At 48.4% G+C, this 18,043-nt stretch overlaps 1 protein-coding gene and 1 long non-coding RNA gene across 13 annotated transcripts in view; one reads left to right on the top strand and one right to left on the bottom strand.

Annotated features, from left to right (window-relative positions):
• LOC143372918 (uncharacterized) overlaps positions 1 to 15,877 on the top strand; it is a 315,074-nt gene extending 299,197 nt beyond the window's left edge. For 8 of the 12 annotated variants that reach the window (XM_076819559.1, XM_076819560.1, XM_076819555.1 and 5 more), the window contains 10 exons: positions 153 to 1,220; positions 1,433 to 1,551; positions 1,639 to 1,799; positions 1,914 to 2,185; positions 3,690 to 3,930; positions 9,184 to 9,378; positions 9,898 to 9,960; positions 10,334 to 10,602; positions 12,647 to 12,864; positions 13,261 to 15,877. In XM_076819559.1, the coding sequence (XP_076675674.1) occupies positions 153 to 1,220; positions 1,433 to 1,551; positions 1,639 to 1,799; positions 1,914 to 2,185; positions 3,690 to 3,930; positions 9,184 to 9,378; positions 9,898 to 9,960; positions 10,334 to 10,602; positions 12,647 to 12,864; positions 13,261 to 13,536 (2,882 nt within the window). In that variant the 3' untranslated portion in view covers positions 13,537 to 15,877. Of the gene's footprint in view, positions 1 to 152; positions 1,221 to 1,432; positions 1,552 to 1,638; positions 1,800 to 1,913; positions 2,186 to 3,689; positions 3,931 to 9,183; positions 9,379 to 9,897; positions 9,961 to 10,333; positions 10,603 to 11,553; positions 11,600 to 12,646; positions 12,866 to 13,260 lie in introns of those variants that run through there. The other 4 variants (XM_076819556.1, XM_076819557.1, XM_076819566.1 and 1 more) reach the window with 4 other exon arrangements.
• LOC143372932 (uncharacterized) lies at positions 6,229 to 14,381 on the bottom strand. Its single transcript, XR_013086394.1, has 3 exons — positions 14,255 to 14,381; positions 7,881 to 8,017; positions 6,229 to 7,445 (listed from the first exon to the last, which is right to left on the bottom strand). It is a non-coding gene; the product is annotated as an uncharacterized LOC143372932 (long non-coding RNA).
• Positions 15,878 to 18,043: the final 2,166 nt, after the last annotated feature.

The raw sequence follows: 18,043 nt of genomic DNA, 5'->3' as shown, positions 1-18,043 counted from the left end.
AAACGAACTGGGGGATACGAAACTTTCACGTGCATCTCAGTGGTACCTTGCAAGGCAGACTTAGATATATATATATATTTGAATGGATCGGCGACGCGTTAATTGTTTGCCAGCAGCGTGAATAAAGGGTGAATTTTGTGTTCCCGCGACAGTGTCCGGTATCCCCCCAGAGTACATCAGCTCGAACCTGTTGCCGCCGTCGATGGATAGCAAAAGCTACTCCCAGTATGGGTCCACGGCGCAGGACACGAAGCCAGTGTTGAACAGCCTCACCTACGACTACTACACGACAACGAAAGGCACGGGGATCAACGTGAAGCCTCCGAAGACACCGGAGGAGAGCCCCGCGACTCGCACCGCGAAAGTGGTCCCCAAGACCGAGAACATGACGCCGAGCGGCAGTTGTTGCAGCACGTTGCCCAGCAGAGGCCAGAACACTTCCGATTTGTTGGTACCAAAGACGGAGGAGGCCGCTTCCTGCCGCGTCAACTCGCCTCCGCCACCTCCGCCGCCGAACGTGCGGCCCACCTACGACTCCTACATGAATCAAGACTCAAACTCCTCGTCGATGTCCTCGATGGAAGCCATGGGCTCCAGAGGCTCCATCGGCGCGACGATACATCATCCAAGCCAGCATCCGACGCACCACGTACTGCCCATGCAGCCCACGGTAGCCTATCCGATGCCCATGGTCGAGGACACCAGGATGAGCCATCAGATGTCTCAAAGGTCTCCTTACGAGTCGTCGGCCATGATGGCCGCCGCGGCAGCCGCCGCTGCAGCGGCCACCACCAGCGAAGAGCTCTATCATCACCGATCAGCCGAGCACGCGAGGGCCTACATGCACCCCGGTGCAAGTAATATCGCCAGACCAGTCGTCTCCTATTCCAATGAAATTGCGACCGCTAGGGGCTACGAGAACGCCGTGGCCAGCGCGGCCAATCATCGGCCGTACGACCCTGGTACCACATCCGCCTACGAGAGATACGACACCCAGGGCTGTACGCCGATTCAGTCGCAGCAGCAGCAGCAGCAACAGCAACAACAGCAGCAGCAGCAGCAACTGCACTCGAGGACGAATATGTATTATCTGGGACAGACTGGGATGACGCCGGAGGAACAGGAACGCGTGTACCATCAGGAGGCTGCGGCTGCTGCTCAGCAGCATCAGATGGCGATGGCTGCTGCCACGGCTGCTGGCATGATGAAGACGGAGGATGGTAAGAAGCTTTCGCTGGTCTTCTTGTGGGCGATGTTAGGTATCAATTTAGAGATATCGCGAGGGATGGGTGGAGGGAGTGGAGTATTGGCTTGGTGTGTGTGTGTGTAGCTTGGAAGCTTTGTAGTTTAGGAAAAGAAATTCGGAAGATAGGAATTATATGTTTCGGTTTTATTAGATTACTATTCAAGTTACGATGTTTTATTATTACAGTAAAATGTGTCACAGTTGCTCAAGTCCAGCAGATGCAGAAGCCAGGAGGTCCTCCAACCTCTCCTGGAGGCTCGGTGATGGACTTGTCAACTTCCAGTGTCACGTCTACGAGTCCACAGGTAAACCACTAGTTTCCAAACCTTCGAATCGTGCAGCATGCATTAGTAACCTGTGGAATCTGACAAACGTGACGACGTTTGTTACAGGCTCCTCCATACGGCTCTAACAGTCTAAGTCCCCAGTATGGCGGTGGACAGACCGTAGGTGGCAGTCCCCAAGCTGCAGCCAGTCCCCACTTGACTGCGAGCCCTCAGGTGCCCAGTCCACAAGGTCAAACTCTGGATCTCAGCGTGAATAGGCTTCACAGGTAATTAATCATCTATTAAGAACAACGCCCTAAGCAAACACTGTTCGAGCAACGCTTTCGGAGATGATACGAGAGGAAGATATTAACTCCTGGATCACTTTCATCTGATTGCAGCGGAGCACCCAGCCCCCAGTATCCAACTGGCCATGGGGAAGCTGTGGCGGTCCCAGTTGGACCAGGGTTCCCCGCACCAAGACCGATCGAGGAGCAAACCGAGCCGGTGGACTTCTCAACGGCGAACGAGCCAGTGAATTTCAGCGGGGGTCCCGGAATCAGGCCTGTGCCAGGCTTCCCGCCACCCGGTGTGCACGTCACGGCGTACAGTCGAGAAAGCACCCCCGACAGTGGTGGTTCCCACTACATGGACGCCTACCGTGATCCCACTGGTAAGCTACCGCTGTTTATCACTTAACTTGGCGGACGACTGATCATCCATCTCTCAGAGGCGGTTTATAACCCGCGACAGTCCTTCCCTATCGCGGACATTCATCATGAAGCTCGATGGCTCTCATGGACTCAGTTGCCCCTCAAAATACCTCGGAAAGTATGTAAATCGGTCATCCGGTTCTTCATACGTTCGATAGCTCGATGGCAGATATATTTCTTCTTCTTTCCTTCTGCTTTATCGCGGTCGAGTTGCCTTCTATAAATATCCCTATTGTCGCATAGTAAATCACACCAATTATCATTCGTACCAAACGCAAGGGCAACGTGTCTCCAACTTGCCGAGCTTCTAACTGCCTCGTGCACCCGAAAGACACGCGAAACGTCAACGTGTAGCTACATAGGTAGCGCGCAGTAGCAAGCGGCACAGGGGTTGCAGCGAGGAGATCCACGGCTGAGGGATACGGAAAAGAACAAAGAGCTGGACACCCTCGGGGGGTCGACTGGGGAGTAGGATGGTGGTGCGGGGGCGAGCGATACGCGGTTACAACCGTCGAATAAAAATTCGCCAGAACAGTACATGACTGCCATAATAGGCACCTATAGCCCGACTCTCATTTTCCTCGGTCTCTCTGTGCCTTGGCATTCCAAAGCTACAGCCCATTCTCTTCGTCCCTGTCGGCACCTCTCCCGCCCCCCCTGCCCCTGTACGCCACCCTTTCCACGCCGCCGCCGTTCCGTAGATGTGCGCGAGTCACCCTTCCTAACGGACCACCCTCCCCCCCCCACACACCCCGCCCGCCCTCCCCCTGTGGCGGTACACGACCATTGTTAATTATCAATATTTCGCGTACACGTAGCCGTAGCAAAAGTCCGGCGCGGCCAATATTGTGCGGACTCCGACGCTGGGGAGTAGTTATTGAAATTGAAACATTCGAGGCACACAGGGCGGCGTGTTCGTATCGTTCGGCGTCGCCGTGTTCGCGACCGACGTCGCCCTTGCTCCGTCGGCTATTTGCACTGCAGACGAAATGAATTCTTGCTGGTAAATAAACGCGTAGATTTTACAACGGGTTAATCAAGCGGCGCGTCGCCGCGAACCTTGCCGGCCCCTCCACCTTTGTCCACCTGTCCCCGACCGTTACCGCGCTTCTTTATTTACTTCGTTATTGTGCTCCGCGGATCTCCCGGTTCGCGAGATCCGTCGGATGATCCTTTACGAGGGGGATGGCTGTACTCCATTTCGCTCGAATGCGATGCCACCTGCATGGGGTTTTGTTGAGTTAGTGCGGTTTCGGTCTTGTGTCTTCTTAAATTGTCCCTTTTGCAAGCGTTGTAACTACTCAGGTGTTCTCGTGCACTTGTTTAGGGAAACTGTGCACACTCCCTCGCGAGGAAGTTTTGTTATAATTGCTGTATTAGTCGTTTACTGTGGTTTTTCTATTTATTAAACTTACCCAGGAAAGTTGTTTGAAGGAACTCATTATAAATGATCTTCGTTCCTAGGATATGGACCAATGAGCCCGCATCCAGGCTACGGTATGACAGGCGTTCAGCCGGAATACCCTGGAAACACTTACACCCCCTACCCCACTGCTGGCTACAATTGCGGTGGAACTTATCCCGGAGGCCCCGTGACTTCCGGCTACCAAATCCCAGCGGGATATACGCCGACACCCTGCTACAGTATGCCGCCACCGCAGCACACGGTTGGACCTCTCGATAAACCCACTGGTAAAGACGATAGGTAAGGAATTCGACAATTTCTTATTCAGTTTCCAGTTCATCCGAAACGCGGCGTTTCGAAGAATCTTTTAAAAAAGATAGAGATTCGACATTGATCAGTTCTTAAACGTTCCCCTCACATCCGTGAATCACGTTGCTTTCGTGTACTTTTATTGGATAAATACCTATATACTAAATGTACTCACAAGTAATGTAACTTCTTTATATGTCAGTGTACTATCAACTGTTTTATACTTCTGAACGGACACTCTGTTTTTAAGTACCCTACGTTCAATTTATTGGATCTTACACTTCAGTCCTGCTTTGAGAATCGAAGACTACTACTTTAAATTACGTAGTTCGATACTAATATGTTTTAATCATTAAAGCATAACTTTTCGGTGCTTCCTATACTCCGTCTAAATTCTTCGCTATCAAACCTAAACTCGAACGTCATTGGCGAAGAACAGTCGCGTTGATTCCGAGCATGACATTACGCGTGAGTACACCCCCAAGCTCTCGATACTTGGCGACGCAGTGAAAAGCAACGCACGGCTGAAGTTGCTCAGATGCTAGCGACACCCAGCGAACGTTCATACCGTTGGGCATCCACGATGTCCAGCGTTCCGTGCGCACGTCCATGGGTGTATTGTATTACCGTGCATACGAGCGTCGCACATTTGGTACTTGCCTTGCGGAAAGGGTCGCGCGAATCACTCCCGCGATATATATTCGCGGCCGAAAAGGCACGGTGGCGAAACAGCGACTGGCGGCTAACGTCGGCGTAGAGGGAGGCGCAGGTCGCGCATACCTACCTCCATTTTGTTAATTAAAGTAATTACTCTTCGTACCGAAAGTGCCAACCTTATTCTAATTGACGTAAAGCTCGGGCGGTACGATGGAGAAGGCGCGGTTCGGCGCATAAGGAGAGAGGAGGCGGCTGGAGCGAAGGGGTGGGGGTGGGTGCAGAGGGAGGTCGGTGAGCTGCCAAGGGTGGATAAGGTCGAAAGAGGAGGCGGGGTATAATCAGTTGCCACCACACTGGATTATGGGGCGAGACCCTGCGTCGTCCCATCGAGGTTAGACCCTTGAAATGCACCACGGATACCTCGGGCGAAATTCGGTTTCGTTTCTTTTCTAATCTCCTCCCAGCCTGAAATTTAATCTACTGCTCTGCGATGTTTTGCCGAGATTTTCGCCGTAGACACTAGAGGGGATGCGTAAAGAAGTTATTGCGAAAGCTTGAGTGGAGTCCTCGCCAAGGTGCACGAAAATTAGACCCCCCCCCCCCCCCCCGATGAATCCACATGTTGCCACAGGAATTTCGACCTTATCAATAGCCCTCGCGATACAACCATCGGTCTGGTACTTTGATCAAAATTACCGAGCTCCCATCGTAGGCTCGTTTCACCCTCGAAACTGCAACGAACTACTGGAAGCAATTACGCAGGGATGCTTCCAGAAGGCAGTCTCAAGAATAATCGTTTCACTTAAACGCGACGAACGCGGCAAAATTCATTCCCGTTCGCCGATAAACGACAGAATAAGGTGGACGTCGAGAGATCGGGGACTCGACAGCGTGACTTATCGTCCATCCGAAGGTAGAGGAAAGCGGTTAGACGGAGGTTGGGGAAATACGAAGCATCCAAAGTGGGGTTGGGGGGGGCCGGTGAATTGCACTCAAGTCCGCATCCGTCGGCCCGGTTGCCCGGCAATATCGTGGCCACTCAAGGGCCATCGAGGTTTTCGAGGCTTCTCATAGCCCGCGGTAGTTGGTTCATCTACGAGGAGACGAGGAAAAAGCAGAAGCAAACCGCTCTCGGGGTTACGATCCGCGTATATTCCTTTCGCCTCTTCCTCCTCCTGCGCCCGTCATCTTGCTCTTTCTCTACCGACTCGAACTTTTCAGATTTTTTTCCCCGCTTTTCGGCTCATATGTCGCTATCACGCCCGCCATCATACGCGCCACCCTCCCTCTCGCCGCGAGAAGGAAAAGTTGCGGAGCGCAATAAAACTTTCCCACTGCTATCCACCACTCTAACGGCGCGGCGATTGCGCCGCGGCCACGTTCGTACGCTGGATGCTCGTTTCGCGGTGCATTCTGGCTGGAAGAAACATAGAGAAACACTTGGGCGGAGTGATGAGCTTCGTGGAGCTCGAATCACCTCAAATATCATTCGATTTTCGGTATTGAAAGCTTTGACAGGTTCTGAAAGTCGCTTAGTTACTTTTGCAGGCTAATTAAAAACAGAAGTGGCAAGTGGAATGGCTAATTGGTCCTGGAGACGCTAGTAAAGCTGTTCCAAGTATAGGCATCAATAATTATACAGAATTTGTAGAGTATCTTCGTCACCGCCGACTGTTAACGACCTATATTTCTTCCATACATGATAGTTAATGCTATACGTTAAAGAAATCGCGCTCATCGTCATCCACTGTACGACGTAGTTGTTGGGTAGTTAGTAGCTGTCCGCTTGAGAGATGATTTGGAGCAGGCATACGAGAGACGAGCAATCACGATGAGAGTGTTTTATCGTTGTGATGTTGTTCGGTGCAGTATGAGGCGACACTCGTTGAATTTTGCGTCTCGGCCCGCCCCTCGTGGTCGCGACGGCAAGGAGCTGATACAGTGCCCCACGTCGTCCTGTGATGGCATGGGTCATGTCTCGGGAAACTACGCTACCCACAGAAGGCAAGGCAGCATTCGCATTCACACTGACATTAAACATTGACGACGACATCCGATTATGTATATTTATATATTGATACACCGATGCAGCACGCACGCACGTACGCTAAACACACGCACGAACAGATACACGTACGTACATGGTGTAAAGTTGAGAAAGTGACAGGCCAACGTCTCCGAACTTGATCGATTAACGGAATCCTTGTGCTTTACGGAGGGGAAAAATTGGCTTTGGTAAGCAAGGATGAAAATCGGGATGGTTTTGATTCTTGTTGCGAAAAATTGTAATCGAGTTTTCGAAATAATAAGTCTGTAATATCAGGGTCGGTATGTTTAATATCAGTTCATGGGTAACTGAATTTAAAGCGAAACTGTAGGCGCGTGTGCAGCGTGGACGTGTTACGCATGTCTGACCACACGTTGGGCGTTACTACTTGCGCGCGGTATCTACTGAGGAAATCGTTCACGGAGGGGGCTGAAAAACTTCGTTCCGGTCGAACTTCTTTTCCCTTCTTTTACCAATCATTTTCCCATCATTTTCCCATTATGATCTTGTTCCGACTTTGACTATACACGATCACTTCACTTGGCAAGGAACAGGCTACAGTGTAACCTAAATTTCTGTACTCAGGAAAAGATTAGTTTGAACAATTAGTGACCCGGTCAGGGCCAAGCAGTCTCTACATCTAAAAATTTCGAACTACACTGAATTTTGGAGACAATAGTTAATAATATTCATAAACTTTACACCCTGTACACGCATACATACGAGCATCCCCTAGTTTCCCCTGTTATCGTCGGCCCAAAAGCAGATTCCTCAAGTAGTACGATCCCCAAATTTCTGGAAACTTATTTCCCGGAATAAGAAAAGTCATAGTGAACATGTCAACATATCAGCATACAAATACACACACATATACATCAGATTAATGTCACGAAAGTGGGAGATACATAGATGGGTTTTTGCGTCTATGCATATTGGTGGTCCATGGCGTAGTGGCTTCTTAAGTGTTTTGTGACACTAATCATTATATCTAGAATACCCACTCACCCCCCACCCCGAACACCCCTCGCCTTATTTCCTGGCTGAACCAGTCTTGTACTACCTATTCAATATTGTTGTATATCTATATTATAATATACGTGTAAACATCCACTGGTATAATTAGCTATTTTAAGCATACGATGTAACGCATTTTAGTCTTCTTCTTCTATTTTTTTTTTTTAAGTCACGATCTGTCTATCTTCCCTTCCCCCTATTTTCTATTTGTGTACCTCTTTACATACTCACCCCGTCAGCCTTGTTGCGTTACCGTACGATACATATTATATATATATATATATATTATATATACCACAGTGTGTAGATGAGTTTTCGTGTTGAATGAAGTACCATTTGCTCCCTGTTTCGACCCGACCCCTACGAAAAGGGATGTCAAAATCATTACGAGATTGAATGATATCGGTGGCAGAGAACGCTTGTACACCAGTCTGTCTTTAACGTTCACGTTCGTTTTCATACGCATTTCTATACGATCACCGAACCCGCCCGTTTATGAACCGCTTCGCCAGCCTCGAGTGGGCAGCCTCGTAGCGAACTGTTGCCAATGACCATGTCAGAGCAGAGCCGTAGCGATAGAGGCAAATGAAAATGAAGAAATGAATAGAGTCACCGAGTACCGCATTCGGCAACGCGCGCTCACTTTAAACTTGAAGAATCGCTGTTAAGAGAGAACAAAAAAAAAAAAGAATATGGCAGAGACAGAGAAGGGACAATTGGCAATTGACGAGTTTCACTGGGGTCAGGTGTGAGTGTGCTCCCTGCTCTCCCCTTCAGTGTTCCTAGAGTAAGGCTAACCTTGTATTTTGACGTGAACCTGAAACGCGATCGATCGTGCGAGCGACACCTCATGAGTGATCCAACTGGAACACGGCGTTGCCATTTGCATGCTATCATATTATTATATTAATTACACCTCGTTGATTGCCCGTTTCGACTGTGCGGCTACCACTCATCTAACTGGGGGAAATCTATTCTTCTTTGGTATCTAAGACTCAATTCGATCGTTCACGATGCCCAAGTGGGAATCGAACGCACACGTTCAACGATTGTGAGTCTTAAACCACCCTGTCGAATGTCTTCGTTCGAACTGGACGCAAGGCAAGTGGTCCAAGATTAAACTGTGCAGACTGCTGCCCCTCGAAAATGATTATTAACGTATAAGCAGCCCGAGTAAAGACGATCTCGTTGAGCTACCATCGCGCCGATTCAAGGAACACTTCATAGCTCTTGATTCGTCGAAAAGCTCATCGAGATCTTCTTTGGTACCTGGAAACTGGACGTAAGTACCCGAGACTTCTTGGCAACGTCGCGTAAATTGCATGCGATGTGTTGCTGAAGCCATCGTTGGATGTTTCTGAGGTGTGCGTTCGTGACTCTGACCATGGGGATTGCTGCGCTACCGAAACATTTTCAATCGAGCAATACGTTAATGACATTCTCTGTACGAAGCTAAAGGTAGCGCAGAATCGTCATGGTACAGTTGGAGCAAGTTTGAACAACAGAAACTTTTGTTTCCTTTACAGCCTCTCCGGTTGCCCGCGAGCTGATCGTTCCCAGATCCAAGCGCATTCTCAAGAGCTGAAGTGCCCAACGCCAGGGTGCGATGGGTCCGGCCACGTGACTGGCAACTATTCCTCCCACAGGAGTTTGTCTGGTTGTCCACGAGCTAACAAACCGAAGAGCAAACCGCGGGATGGACAAGATTCCGAACCATTGAGGTCAGTAACACGTGCCACCTCTCTCTGTAAAACCCACCCTTCTTATTCCTCGTCGCTTTAATCTCCATCTGGCCGACAAATCTCTAATTCCACTGCCTTTCAAAATCGTCGAATCTTATTCTACCGGAACATTGTCTGAAACGAGCGCTATCGACTCCTCTGAATCTAATCACGGTTAGGGGAAGATTAATCCAGGGAGGCTCCAGTCTCCTGCAAACTCTGCGACTTGCTGTTGCTCGTAATCGCGATCCCAATTTGCGCTTTCACCGCGTTCGCACGTTGCACGCAGCTACGTGGGCGTCTCCCTGACCGCATTGCACGTACTAAGATCCGCTTGGAGACCGAAAAGGGAGGCCGCGACCCTTTCGGAACCGTGGTCCCTCGAACCCCGTCCCCGTTCCCTAACGCAAAGACGAAGACGCTGACTAATAACCAGCGGTTTCCGCTCATTTCATGCTCGCTCTGCGCGGACGGATTGTACGGTGTTGGGTAATGGTGGTGTTGGCTTTCGGGCTACAGATGTCCAATCCCTGGTTGCGACGGCTCTGGCCATGCCACTGGCAAATTCTTGTCGCACCGCAGGTAAGACTTTTCGTTGGTTTACTCCGGGCGATTGTTTCTCGATTGCTGTTACCGTGGAAACGAACAAAATCGACACGATTCTTTAACGTAAGCCGTGTCCTTTTGACGTAGAATATTCAGGTGTTTCTGTAGTATAGCGGTTAGAACTTGGAACTATTGGGGCACACGAAGTAGTAGCAATTTCGAATAGTAGTTTTATGTATTTTGAACCCATACCGCAAGATCGAGGACATTTTTTAACTGTCACAAGTAAGATCCACTTATGAACATTCGCCGGCTTCGTTCTACGTGTTACCGGAACGTCGCGAGTTTAGTTATCCGGGTTGATGAAATAATGCAACTTCAATAGCGATTTTGACAACTCCTGTTGCAGCGCGTCCGGCTGCCCCATCGCCAACAGGAACAAGATGCGAGTATTAGAATCTGGTGGTACGGTGGAGCAGCACAAGGCGGCGGTCGCCGCGGCCACGGCGATGAAGTTCGAGGGTGTGAACTGTCCCACGCCAGGCTGCGACGGGATCGGCCACATAAACGGCTCATTTTCCACTCACAGATCACTGTCCGGCTGTCCCATAGCCGGGCACGCGGTGAAGAAGCCGAAGTTCGAGGACATGTCAAGCATGTACAGCAAAGGAATCGCCGGTGAGGATCAAGCCGCCACTGATGTGATCGATGTCTCCGGTTACCCGTCGCTCTTGATCGAAGAATAAGAGAGAAACTGCGGCTCCGCGTGAAGCGAGTCGATTAGATCGAGAAAAACAAAAAATTCGTAAAGTAACCCAAATAAACCGAAGACTCCGTTCACGTTGGGCCACGAGCCTGATGCCGCGGGACGTGATTGCCTATCGAGATGGGGTAGAAGAGGGATTGTAGAGTAGGCACGATCACTCGAGTTTGCCTTTTATTCTTTTCTATACTTCCACGTCGCACTCGTCCAGGCGCGATTGCTCGTCGTGGCAGGAGCTTCACGAGCGAACGAAGAACGAATCTGAGATCCGTTTGGACGAGTCGGCAGCAAAAGCCGTGACAAAATTATGGACCTTTATCTGTAAACTGTGCATATTATGACCTTGTACTTGATCCCGTGCTATGCCATACTCTACTCTTCACGCAATGATGTGCTGTCATACCAACAAGAGTAAACCTCGTCCTTGTTCCTCTCCCACTTCTGCCGCCCGTCTCTTCAGTTACATATTTCTTTGGCCGTTACTACTTTGAGTGTTGACGTTCAGTTCTCCCCCCCCAACCACCCTTTTCTTCTCTGGTGACAGCGGTGTTCAGGTGTTTTCCGCGAGAGGCAGAGAGTATCCTCGAACGGCAGCAGAAATGAAAGTATCGAGAAACACCTGAAGTGAGAACAGCCCGACCACCCACTGTGTCAGTTTTGACTCCACCCAACCCCCCCAACCCTCGCTCTTGACCGGCCCAGCTCCAAGTACTACGAATCTGGCCCCCCTCCGCGAGTTAATCCCACATCCCGCAGTCACTATGTGCAAGAACGATATGTAAAGCCAGAACAAAGAAAAAAAAGCAACCGTTATGTCATAATAATGAAAAATAATGTATTCTGATTTATTCTGGGATCACGATCAGCTCCTTTCCTGTCATTGAGCTTTGAGGAGAACATTTACTTTTGAAGGTAAGGGACTGACGTACTCGCCATTTGTTTTCTATGTGTTTTCGGTGTTACATACAAAAATCCACACACCAGTAAGTTTACTTTTTACGAGATGACGTCCGAGTGTTGGCAGCATCGGTGAGTTGCTATCTATTCGACAGCTTGACACGGCACTTGTTCGCCGTTCCTTTGCGCAGCTGAGAACGGAAGAGAAACAGAATGATATCAAACGAAAAGGCCAGCACTCGGGGTCTCCCAATTTTTTTCTTCTATCTGGTATGATGGCACCTCACGCTACCCCCCCCCCCCCCCCGCCCCCTTAAGACACCCTCTAACATCGCTCCCGATCATTCGGCTCCCGCGGCACTCCTTGTCAGGTTCGTGCGTCTGTCGCGTTGAACCGAGATTTCGCTCGTTTCTTTTGTCGAGAGAACGGTTCCCAGGGAACCGTTCCGAACGCTTCAGCACGAACCGCCCGCGGAAGGAACCGCGTACCGATCCCTCATCTTAGACAATATCCTCGTGCAGCGACTTGGGTCGAAAGGTCCGGGCAGCCTGGCAAAAGCGACTAGCGTCGCGGCATGAAACGAAACTAACCAACTTTCCATGATAACGTTGCTCGGCCGGGCCTACCCAAATCGCTGCCCCCCGAAGCATCCCTCGGCGCTACTTACATGCTCGCCACATTCTCTCACATTTTATTACGTCTATGTATTATTATATGAACCCCGCACACCTGTCAAGAAACGTACTAGTATACATGTGTCTCTGTAACATCGAATCGCTTCCGTAACAAGTGGACAGAACTCTTAACCGAGCTTCGGTCGTGAATGGGTCGAGGGCTGGCCTTCTTTAGTTTCTGACGGTTTCCCCGTAGAGGCACTCGTGTCCTTGGGAGCAATATCCGCGTAATTCATAGCGTTTCCCGGTAGAGGGACCAGATATTAAACGCCCCAAGGTAGCGAGCGAAGGGAGGAAACCGTTTGAAATCGGGAGAACGATGTAGCCCACGAGACAGGAGAGAGAGAGAGAGGCTGTTAAAGTGGACCGTGTATGTCCTGTATTCAGGGGTGGACACCAGTGGTCCGGCTCACGGGAGTGCGGTGGGTACGGGTCAGGGTAACACGAGCGGTAGCGGTACCGTCGGTGGGCAGGGAGAGGATCTCTACACCCTGGAGGCCGAAATAACGGAGCTCCAGAGGGAGAACGCTCGGGTCGAATCGCAAGTGCTGCGCTTGCGCTCCGATATCACCGCCATGGAGAATCAGCTGAAGCAAGGTGAAAAGGTCAGTACGGGTTGTTACTCAGTCGGTAATCATTACCGTGCGACGATAGAGGAGACAAACAGCTTTCCGGTCACCGGAAACGTAGAGATCCATAGAGTCTGGGCTGAGACTTTCACTCGCACGTCTCATTTACATCGCCATACGTCTCTCAAAAATTCCAATTACCGCCATCTAGAACAATAGAAATCAATATACATCTACAATCTCCGAAAGCTTCAGCCTAGATTGGAGAAAAACCGTAAAACTGTCTAAAGCCCGCGGATAACATAGAATATCGTTGCTGCCAGTCGTTGGTACTAGCTTGTCGACTGTCGGTCTCTTCTATCGAAATTCCGGCGGGAAATTTGAACGCTCCGCGTGCCTCGATGTCCGTGACGAAAGACTTTTCTTCGACAGGAAACAACGGTGATCAGCCAGCGGAACAACAACCTGACCGAGTACTATCAGTCGCTGCGCGACAACATGATCACGCTGTTGGAGCACGTGCGAATACCGAACGCCCCGGGCGGACCGCAGGAGAAGATGGGCCACGAGAACTTCGACAGTTACCTGACAAAGCTGCAGACACTGTGCACCGCCGATGGGTACTGCGCGGACGAGGCCAACAGGCCGATATACGAGACGGTGAAGACCGCCCTCCAAGACTTTACCGTCCTGCCGACACCCATCTGAGACCACCCTTAAAGCTCGACCGTCAGACGCAACGCAACGCAACGCGGGCGCGTTCCGCTCAGTGAGCCCGTCGTGTCGTACAAGTAACCGTGGCTCGCGTTCGGTGCGATCGCTGATTGGACAGACTGCTCGACGAACGGTGAAGGAACCATCTCTGTGTCTTTATCCAAAGAAGAACGTAGGGGTGGCGCAGTATTCTTCCGTGTCAGAGACTCTCCGCCGTGTGGGAAGCTCGCTAGTGTGCCTAGCAAAGAGGTGACCACGAAAGACAATGTTTTTACGAATTACCGGGTGATCCGGTTGCGTGACAGCCGTAAGTGATTTTCACCGCTCGACGAACGCGTCGCCTGGGGGGTGAGATCGAACGCTTCCGCCCCTGCCAGACGACTGTATAGACTGTTAGTAAATGTTACAACGGTATCTAAGTATCCCCTGATGGTTATTCAGGGTGATGGCGCCGATCTCGTGCGTACTGGCGTTGCTCATAGCGATATCTTTTGTACATAATTAAGTAACACGTACCGCGTAAGTATTAAGGCAGCGGGGACCGCGCGCAGTCATGATATTGTAAATAGGCGGGACGGGGAGAGACATTTATATATGATTCGGGGAAACGTTCGTGTGGTCGTTGGAGGCATGTATAATATGGAATGGAGGAACGTGGGAGGGAAACGGACGATTAGCTTAAGTGTATATCGAAAAACGTATCGCTCCTTACCCAGTGTGTAACTGTTAATTGTAACCGTTAAAGCAATGAACATTAACCACGGACGAAGAGACCGCTGACTAACGCTGGCTTCTGCTGAACCGACGGCTACTTATTTACGACTTACTATTGCGTACTCACTACAGCTAGATATGTACTATTATCAATACTATCTGGTCACTGTTACCAACCACCCGAGATCGTTTCTAGGATTAATCCAATCATCATTATCGCTACCAACTACTCTTACTACTGTCTGACATAGGATATAGCGACGAGTATACCGACGCATTTATATTTATCGCTGGGTGTATGCGAATGGCGCAATGTCACGCATACACGCGCATACACATTATTGTCCATAGGGTGTACATAGTCGCAGAGGAAGAAATACGAATATTATAGGGATCGATCAGGTCCGGGGAACGCTGATCGAGGGAGCGCGGAGGATCTCGGTAAATGCGCGGCGCACTTTAGACCGCTAGTGCGATCTCATCGTGAACGGATGTCAATCGTAAGCACGGTGTATTTATCGAATTTCAGGTGTTAAGGGTGAACGTTGGGCGAGCGGACACGAGGACGCGCAGCCTGTCCTCTCGTCCCGGGATTAATTAGAGCGGAGGATAAATCGTTCGGTGTGTGTGCAATATTTTCGTCTTTCCGTTGGGAGAATCTTTACCGCGAGGTGATACGCCGCGCGAGTTGTTACGGTTCCGTTGAAGCATTCGCATCCCCTACATAAGTTCGTCTTTTTAATGAATTGTAAAATACGCGAAAAGGAGTTAGTGTAAATATCGCGAGACGACGAATATCTTCTGCCTCCTTGAAGCTGACGGTCGATGGAACTCGCCCGGATGAGACACGTCTGACAATACGCCCGCGCGCAATCGGCAAGCATGGCGATCTCGGTCCGCCTCTGGTATAAGGAGAACTTGTATACGAAAGGGGAAGAAACAATCGTTAGTAATTTTCGCGTAGAGGAATGGTAGAATAGACGACGACTCAACGAGGCAAAGATATTGGCGAGCAGCGCTTATTATTTCGCAGACTGAACCTGATTTCGTCGCAGTCAGTTGAACGGGGACAGTGTATATAAAGGAGGTCTAGGGGAATGGGCGGGAGAGAGGTAAGAATCAATTATATGTCTGTTTGATAGCGGGCGTAACATGAGGTACTGCGATGACGACGAAATATACCTTAACCAAAACACCGTGTAGTGAGGGTAATAATAAATTAAAAAGTATAGCGATAGTCGGCCGGCGATTACGATTAATCTCGACGTTATCATTATTCCTGTCATTGTCATTATCATTACGATTATGATTATCGCTGTCACTGTGATTAGATCGGTTTTTTTGCTCAATGTGAATCGACACAGACGGGGGGGGGGGAGATATGAGGAGGATGGGGTGGTTTTACGATCGACAGACACCCCGATCTTCGCGAGGTTACCATTCTGATGATATTATTGCTATTATTGCCATTATTGCCACTCTATTGTCGTTACGTTCTCTCGTCATTATTACGATTATTATTGTTGCCGTTGACAAAGTTGTACGAATATATAAGTTCAATGACATGCTTTAAGTAAGTATAAATGTTACTCCGATTGAATAAAGGGTATTTATCGATGAAGTCTCAAACTGTTTTCTTCCAAAGACAACGAGGGGTGGTGTCAAGTGCTTATCAAAGAGCTTGCAAAGCATTGGTCGAATAATTGTTTACCTAAGAGCAGAAAATTCGCCAGTAGTTATATAAAATACTGGTTGCCACAAGATCACCGAAGTTAAACTGCGCTGGCCACGATTAATTCTTAGATGAGTGGTCATCTACTATTTTTTGTAGGCTGTTGGCGAATTGGTGGCTCGAAGTCCCCCTGAGATTCTCAGTTAATCGATTAATAATCCTCTGATCTATTAAAAAAAGTTATCTTGGAGTACTGTCCATGTTCGTAGAATCTAAAACCCAGCGTCCCTTGAATACGTATACGTATCGAATATTCTGCTTACGGGGGTAGACACATCACGTGACCTGGCCGATTCGGCAGGTCGGTATTACAGCATTTTTTTCTGCACAGAAACGGTAATACCGATAGATCGACGATTACCCGGTGAACGCGAGAGGGAGATGTTTGCTATTTCTGTATTCTATTCTGAATAAGGAAAGAAATTCTCAGATGTTCCGTTATACTTATAAAAATTTAAACGGAAAGTCGGCTGGTACTGTAAACGTAGAAAATTCATTGTACATTTCAATTACTTGAAATGTGCTTATGCTACAATATTCTACGTTAGCAGTAAGGAATTCTAAGTGAAAAGGGAAAATAGATGAGGGAATGTCCCCAGAAAATGAAATTTGTTAGGTTAGACATTTTTTTATTAGCAAAGCACCGAAACAGAACATGAAATACACTTATTAAACGTCCTCTGCAGAAAGCAGTTATCAACAAACATTATATATACAAAATTGTATTGAATATTGAATTGGGCTAGTGAAAATGCGCAGACTGGATACGCGTGATTATTATGCGGTCGGCTCTTCGAAGTGACAGAAAATATAACCTAAATATATGCTATATGACAACAAATGTTTAGTGGCTATTTCAGCTTCAAAGGCATCGCCTTAAAGTTGCAAATAAGAGGCGCAGGCCTTTCAAAAGGCGCTCCAAAATTCTGCGTCTCTTCGTTAAACAGTCACTGTCTCGAAACATCTGCGCCACTTCTCGCTCTTTAATTTGCTCTCCGGAGACGTTACTTTGTGCCACCTCTTTCCACGTCATGTTATCCTGTTACGAAGCCTGATTTTAGAGATATCTGAAAATTTTCGCCAGATTTTAGCCCAGGTATCAGGAGAACATGAAACGAAAAGAGGTATTCTGAATTTCAGCTTCGAAGGCATCCTCGATTCTCTCTCCGAAGACGTTACTTAGTGCCACCTCTTTCGACATCATGTTCTCCTGTTACAAAGCCCAATTTTGTGCATTCTGAAAATTTTTGCCAGATTTTGGCCCAGGTATCAGGAGAACATGAAGCGAAAAGAGGTATTCTGAATTTCACCTTCGAAGGCATCCTCGATTCTCTCTCCGAAGACGTTACTTAGTGCCACCTCTTTCGACATCATGTGATTACTATCAAGGTTTCCATCATTCCGTCGAATTATTCCGAAGTTAAAACCTGTAAGAAGAAAAATATTTTTAGTAACATGACTTGTCTATTATTGAAAATGGGAGAAACGTTACAACATTTTGTCAAGTATGAAAATATATTAGTAAAGGGAATAATTTTATTGTGCAACATGTTGATTGAAATTAGTCGTTTTAGATTTTATATGTTTCCGGTAAGATTTAATATTAATTCCTACCACTCGTAGCACTGTAATCTTATTTTAGAATCAGTCGGTACGTTGGGTGCGACACGAGCAGCGGCCAATTCAGCAACTACCTACTCTGAGATCTGTTAAAATGCTGTGCGTGTGTTCGTGCTTGTATATGTGTGACATGTTTAGAGTTTAGAGTGTGCCGATGCGATGTAACTAATCTTACATACTGTAACTAGAGCGATTATTAATCGTGTATATTTCTGCTTTACAGGTAAGGAATTTTTACATAAAAGACGTTAAACCGGCTGCATTTTCGACTGTGTTCATTGATATGAAATTTGCACAAGATACTGCTTCAGCCGAATTACCCAGTTATACTTGTAACATTTCATTGTATTGCATTTCACTTATTTGAATAAATTGGAGCTAAGTGGTAAAAGAGTTTTTTTATTTAACGAACACTACTTACTCCTTCCTATTCCA

This window comes from Andrena cerasifolii, chromosome 9 (genome assembly GCF_050908995.1).
Source record: "Andrena cerasifolii isolate SP2316 chromosome 9, iyAndCera1_principal, whole genome shotgun sequence".
Lineage (NCBI taxonomy): Eukaryota > Metazoa > Arthropoda > Insecta > Hymenoptera > Andrenidae > Andrena > Andrena cerasifolii.
Note: the sequence above shows the minus strand (reverse complement) of the source record. Positions and strands in the feature narration are given on the sequence as shown.